At 46.0% G+C, this 6,000-nt stretch overlaps 1 protein-coding gene across 5 annotated transcripts in view; it reads left to right on the forward strand.

Moving 5' to 3' along the window:
* The window catches only part of G6PD (glucose-6-phosphate dehydrogenase), a 30,869-nt gene extending 25,153 nt beyond the window's left edge, over positions 1-5,716 (forward strand). For 4 of the 5 annotated variants that reach the window (XM_069748276.1, XM_069748274.1, XM_069748275.1 and 1 more), the window contains 3 exons: positions 376-452; positions 536-628; positions 2,777-3,208. In XM_069748276.1, the coding sequence (XP_069604377.1) occupies positions 376-452; positions 536-628; positions 2,777-2,867 (261 nt within the window). In that variant the 3' untranslated portion in view covers positions 2,868-3,208. Of the gene's footprint in view, positions 1-375; positions 453-535; positions 629-2,776 lie in introns of all 5 variants that reach the window. The other variant, XM_069748279.1, reaches the window with a different exon arrangement.
* Positions 5,717-6,000: the final 284 nt, after the last annotated feature.

A 6,000-nucleotide genomic window follows, 5' to 3' on the forward strand; every position in this document is an offset into this window, starting at 1 on the left:
TTAAAGTCGGCTGAAATATCGACAGGTTCAGCCAACACTCTGTGTACGGGTGAGATGGCGATCACACATGTTTGATATCAGACTTCTGATCGCTTTGTTCTCCCGGAGATAAGCCGCCAGCAGAGGTGTCACAGAGAACGCAGGAGCGCTCGGCCGAGTGTCTGTATGGGAGTGACGGCCGAGATGACTCCTGGACCAACGATCGGCCGACAGCCACATTGTGAGAGGTGGATGGAGGCTCGACCCTGATCCAGCGGCCATGGCTGCCAGACCAGAGCTCCCTGCCGGCCTCCTCCCACCTACTAAAGTGGTCGCTGGACAAGAGACAGCTCTGAAACGTGATCATAGCTAATGACTGCTTTCTGCGTTCTCTAGGACGTGAAGTTGCCGGATGCCTACGAGCGGCTGATCCTCGATGTGTTCTGTGGGAGTCAGATGCACTTTGTACGCAGGTAGGTTTGGTTTTGGTGCACTTTGTGAGGCGTGCTGCCTGCGGACTCGGCCGTGACCGCTTTCTTTTTCTTTTTCTTGCCAGCGATGAGTTGAAGGAAGCCTGGAGAATCTTTACTCCTATCCTTCATCAACTGGAGAAAGAGAAGATCAAGCCCCTGCCCTACAAATATGGGAGGTGAGCACACAGCACAGCGCTTACAAGCTCTTCTCCAGAGAGTGCTGCTCTGAAGCTGACAATCTTTAGGTCCGGCCGGCTTCAGTGCCCTGCGCTCCTCCGACGCTGCAGAGACATAACTGCCTCTGCTTGCAGCCTCGGAGCGCGCAGTTCAGACCTACAACGCGACCGGGCCACTAATCTGACCTGTCAACCTTCAGGAGCGCACCGCACACCGGCAACCAGGAAGCCGGGAGCTAAGGGGAGCTGTGTGCTCCTGAGGAAGATGAGAAACCCCCCTGTAATTGCGCTAAAGACCTTGAACACCCCTCAGACTACTGGCACCTGGGGTCTCACCTCTCATTTAATCCGTTGGCCACAGCGGAGGAGATTTTTCAATCTTGTCTTACATTTAGGACAGTAGATTCGTCACATTTATCAAAGTGTGATAGATTTGGCGCATTTTAAACGTTTTCATTTTTCTATTCCTTCTACCACCTCTTGGTTGGCTTACTTTAGACCTGGCACACCTCAATAATAAATATGGCCCATTTTACTGCTGCCCAAAGCCCGGACCCCTTGTCTAGCCACCAGAATTTTGGTGTATTTGCAATATTAAATCTGGCCCAGTATACAAAAATCCACACGTTTCGCCGTGATGCAGGGGCAGCCTGAGATATGATGGGCACATACTACGTGGTAATGACCCCTGCGCACAATTGGCACTGCATTATAAAGGATCGGTAATTCTGCAGCATATAGTGCTCCTCCTATGGCCGCGCTGTCAGAAGCTTTGATTTTTTTTTTTTACTCCGCTAGAAAATAAATGACGAGCGTTTTGTTGGCTGTTGATAAAATCCATTAAATAATTTGCCATCAGCAGGACGTTGATCACTTACCGCTAATACCCTCAAGACAGACCCCATTAGTGGCCACAGCTCGTCTCATAGGAGTCTCCTAGTAAATGCTAAATCATAGAATCATCAAATAATCTGTGTATCCTACTGATTTTAATATATGTTTCGACAATGCCTATTTGTACTCGAAGCACCTTGGTGATAAGCTGATGTTAACATGTTTGCTCCTGGGACCATTAGCAATCAGCTGTAGTTTGTAGATTAACTGGGCAGAAAGTGCTTCATTACCCTGCAGCGCCCCCGGAGGGAGGATGAAGCATTACACTATACCCATTGAAATGGGCTGTGTGTATAATACTTGTATATGCGGGGTCTTCCAGAGGAACAAATACCGTACTTCACATTCTAGCTAATAGATAAGGGTCCCAATTAGGGACTGTTTAAGGGGTTGATTGGCTGCAGCGTTGACATGACAACCAACGAGGGTCTGCTCCAGACTGGGAGGTATCAATTATTTTTTATTTATTTTTTCTTCCGCCTTCCAGGCTCATTAATAAAGGGTTGTTCAGTAGACATGACAAGATCTTCAACTCCAAATTTCCAAATGTGCAATTGAAAATGTTTTTAAAATTAGACAATCACTTAAAAAAAAAAAAAATCTAAATTAAACATCTTCACAAGAATTTTATTTTATTTATTTTTTATTGATTAATAGCATATATAGTAGAAAATTAAATGGCTCAATAAATTGTATAGTGTCTCAATCTTCCGTCCAATTAACCTATTGTTAAGAGTCACCGACTGTTTCCATTTTACTTTTCCATAAATCAATAGTACAGGTGAAAATAAGACATTTTGTTATCTATCTTATCAGCGAAATCTTCTCCTTTCTCCTCCTGGACTGATATTTATTCAAAATTGAGAGGTAAAATGTGTCTTCAGCCAGTACTGAGATAGGAGACAACAGTTGGTGCTTATAAGATTCTATGGAGGACTAGAACTGTCAGGAGAACTTACTTTATCAGCCTCCAGCTTCTCCCTCCTCCATAGAATGTTATAAGCACTAACTGTCTTCTCCTATCTGAGTAATATGAACATGTGTCTTGACCAAACGGCAGATTTTTGCCCTGAACTGAGAGCGAAAGATCCATCCTGGAGGAGAAAGGAGCAGATTGCTCTGATAAGATATATTACAAAGTTTCTTATTTTCACCTCTACTAATGATTTATAAAATAAAAATTAAAATGACGGTGACAGCGAATCCTACGAGCTTTTGCAGGATCTAACTCTGTGTCTTCCTTCCACATTTTAGCCGGGGTCCTGCAGAAAGTGATGAGTTTATACAGAGAGTCGGCTTCCGATATGAAGGAACATACAAATGGGTGAATCCGAACAAGTTGTGATGACCCGGTAGAACAAAGTGTCGGCGGGGCTTCCCAGAACAAGCGACTGCAACCATGGAATTCCTGAGGACCAACGTACTACGTGCTTCCGTGCTGGCTTTTCACCCTCTTATTTCACTTTTTACACCATGCGATAGCATAGTCTTAAGGCACTTAAAGGGGAACTCCACTTTTGATGGATAAGGCTTCGTAGACAGGGCACATGTCTGGCTCGCTGTCATCATTTCTTGCCCTTGGGCTGATCTTAGAGATTCACTTCATTCATACCAATCTGGATGTCCTGTGAAGCATAACTGTCTAACAGTGCAACTGCTTTTGTTGCCGTAGCAACCTACAAGAGTTTCAATTTCAAATTTAAAAACTGTTCTGGAAACATAAACGCAGCAGCAGTAAGCATTCCTGGTAATTGCTGATTACTGCTGCACATGAGCATTCCTGGTAATTGCTGATTACTGCTGCACATGAGCATTCCTGGTAATTGCTGATTACAGCTGGCCATGAGCTTTCCTGGTAATTGCTGATTACTGCTGCACATGAGCATTCCTGGTAATTGCTGATTACTGCTGCACATGAGCAGTCCTGGTAATTGCTGATTACTGCTGCACATGAGCAGTCCTGGTAATTGCTGATTACTGCTGCACATGAGCATTCCTGGTAATTGCTGATTACTGCTGCACATGAGCAGTCCTGGTAATTGCTGATTACTGCTGCACATGAGCATTCCTGGTAATTGCTGATTACTGCTGCACATGAGCATTCCTGGTAATTGCTGATTACTGCTGCACATGAGCATTCCTGGTAATTGCTGATTACTGCTGCACATGAGCAGTCCTGGTAATTGCTGATTACTGCTGCACATGAGCAGTCCTGGTAATTGCTGATTACTGCTGCACATGAGCAGTCCTGGTAATTGCTGATTACTGCTGCACATGAGCAGTCCTGGTAATTGCTGATTACTGCTGCACATGAGCATTCCTGGTAATTGCTGATTACTGCTGCACATGAGCATTCCTGGTAATTGCTGATTACTGCTGCACATGAGCAGTCCTGGTAATTGCTGATTACTGCTGCACATGAGCATTCCTGGTAATTGCTGATTACTGCTGCACATGAGCAGTCCTGGTAATTGCTGATTACTGCTGCACATGAGCTTTCCTGGTAATTGTTGATTACTGCTGCACATGAGCATTCCTGGTAATTGCTGATTATTGCTGCACATGAGCATTCCTGGTAATTGCTGATTACTGCTGCACATGAGCATTCATGGTAATTGCTGATTACTGCTGCACATGAGCTTTCCTGGTAATTGCTGATTACTGCTGCACATGAGCATTCATGGTAATTGCTGATTACTGCTGCACATGAGCTTTCCTGGTAATTGCTGATTACTGCTGCACATGAGCATTCCTGGTAATTGCTGATTACTGCTGCACATCGGCTTAGGGCAGTCCCACACGTCCAGATAATTCCGGTACCGGAATTATCCGTGTCCATGTGCCCGTGCGTTTCTTTGGCACATCAGTGCGGCACACATGTGCCGACTGGGTACCACACGCACCGTGCAGGAGCCAGCGCTAGAGATAAGCGCTATCCCCCCCAAGTGGGGCTGAAGCCGCCATTCATATCTTCTCCGCAGCAGCGTTTGCTGTAGAGAAGATATGAATAATCCTTTTTTTTTTTTTCTCGTGTTTAACATAAAGATCCCTGTCCCCAAGCCCCTCCCACCCCCTGTGCGCCCGCCCGCTGTTATTAAAATACTCACCCGGCTCCCTCGCTGGTGCTGCTTCCTGTCCTGGCTGCACCTTCTACTGTATGAGCGGTCACGTGGGGCCGCCGATTACAGTCATGAATATGCGGCTCCACATCCCATAGGGGTGGAGCCGCATATTCATTACTGTAAATGGGTGGCCCCACGTGACTGCTCATACAGTAGAAGGTGCGGCGAGGACAGGACGCTGCGAGGGAGCCGGGTGAGTATTTTTAGTAACAGTGGGGGGGGGGTGCACAGGGGGTGGGAGGGGGTTTGGCGACAGGGATCTTTATGTTAAATACGAGAAGAAAAAAAAAAAGGATTATTCATATCTTCTCTACAGCAAACGCTGCTGCAGAGAAGATATGAATGGCGACTTCAGCACCACGTGGGGGGGACAGCGCTTATCTCTAGCGCTGTCTCCTGCACGGCACACGGACAACGTCCGTGTGTGGTACGTGTTTTACACGGACCCATTGACTTTAATGGGTCCGTGTAATACGTGCGCTCCCACGAACACTGACATGTCTCCGTGTTTGGCACACGGAGACACAGTCCGCAAAAAATCAATGACATCTGCACAGATGCATTGATTTGAATGTGTCTATGTGTGTCAGTGGCTCCGGTACGTGAGGAAACTGTCACCTCACGTACCGGAGCCACTGACGTGTGAAACCGGCCTTAGAGGAATTTTAGCTTATTCCAATCAGCAACAAAGATAGATTGGGTGAATGAGGCCCACGATGTTCCCCTTTAAGCTGCAGCCCCTGAGTTCAGCTCTGAGGGACCACGTGTGAGAGCTCTACAAATCCTCATTTACTGAAACCCTACGTGTCAAAACAGGAGTTTCCCTTTAAGTAACACTTGCTTTCAGTTTACATTTCATAAAAGCATTTTTTTTCCCCACTTGTGTTATAAAAATTCCTTCCGCTATAATGTATAAAATGGATTGTTGTGTAGAGCTAGCACTTACATTTATCTATGTCTTCCTGCTGAGGATAGGTGGATAGATATCCTCAGTCGTTTTTGTTTTCCTGTTTGCCTTTTTTATTTTGACAAATTTGAAATAGTAAATTTGTCCATGCAAATGAGGAAATAAGCGTCTTTCTGAGTTTGTTACATACGGCCAATGCTTACACTCAGTGATGGAGATCTACCATATGGAGAACAGTGTTGGGAAACGCATGTCTTTCCTTGAAGTCAGATCTTTCATTCAATTCCATTGCCCCTGGTGTAATACCTCCGGCTCCATTGCACCCTGGTGAATTACATCCAGTCCCATCGCTCCCTGGTGTATAACCTCCTGCCTCATCGCACCCCGGTGTATAACCTCCGGCCTCATCGCACCCCGGTGTATAACTGTCTGCCTCATCGCACCCCGAT

This window comes from Ranitomeya imitator, chromosome 2, assembly GCF_032444005.1.
Source record: "Ranitomeya imitator isolate aRanImi1 chromosome 2, aRanImi1.pri, whole genome shotgun sequence".
Lineage (NCBI taxonomy): Eukaryota > Metazoa > Chordata > Amphibia > Anura > Dendrobatidae > Ranitomeya > Ranitomeya imitator.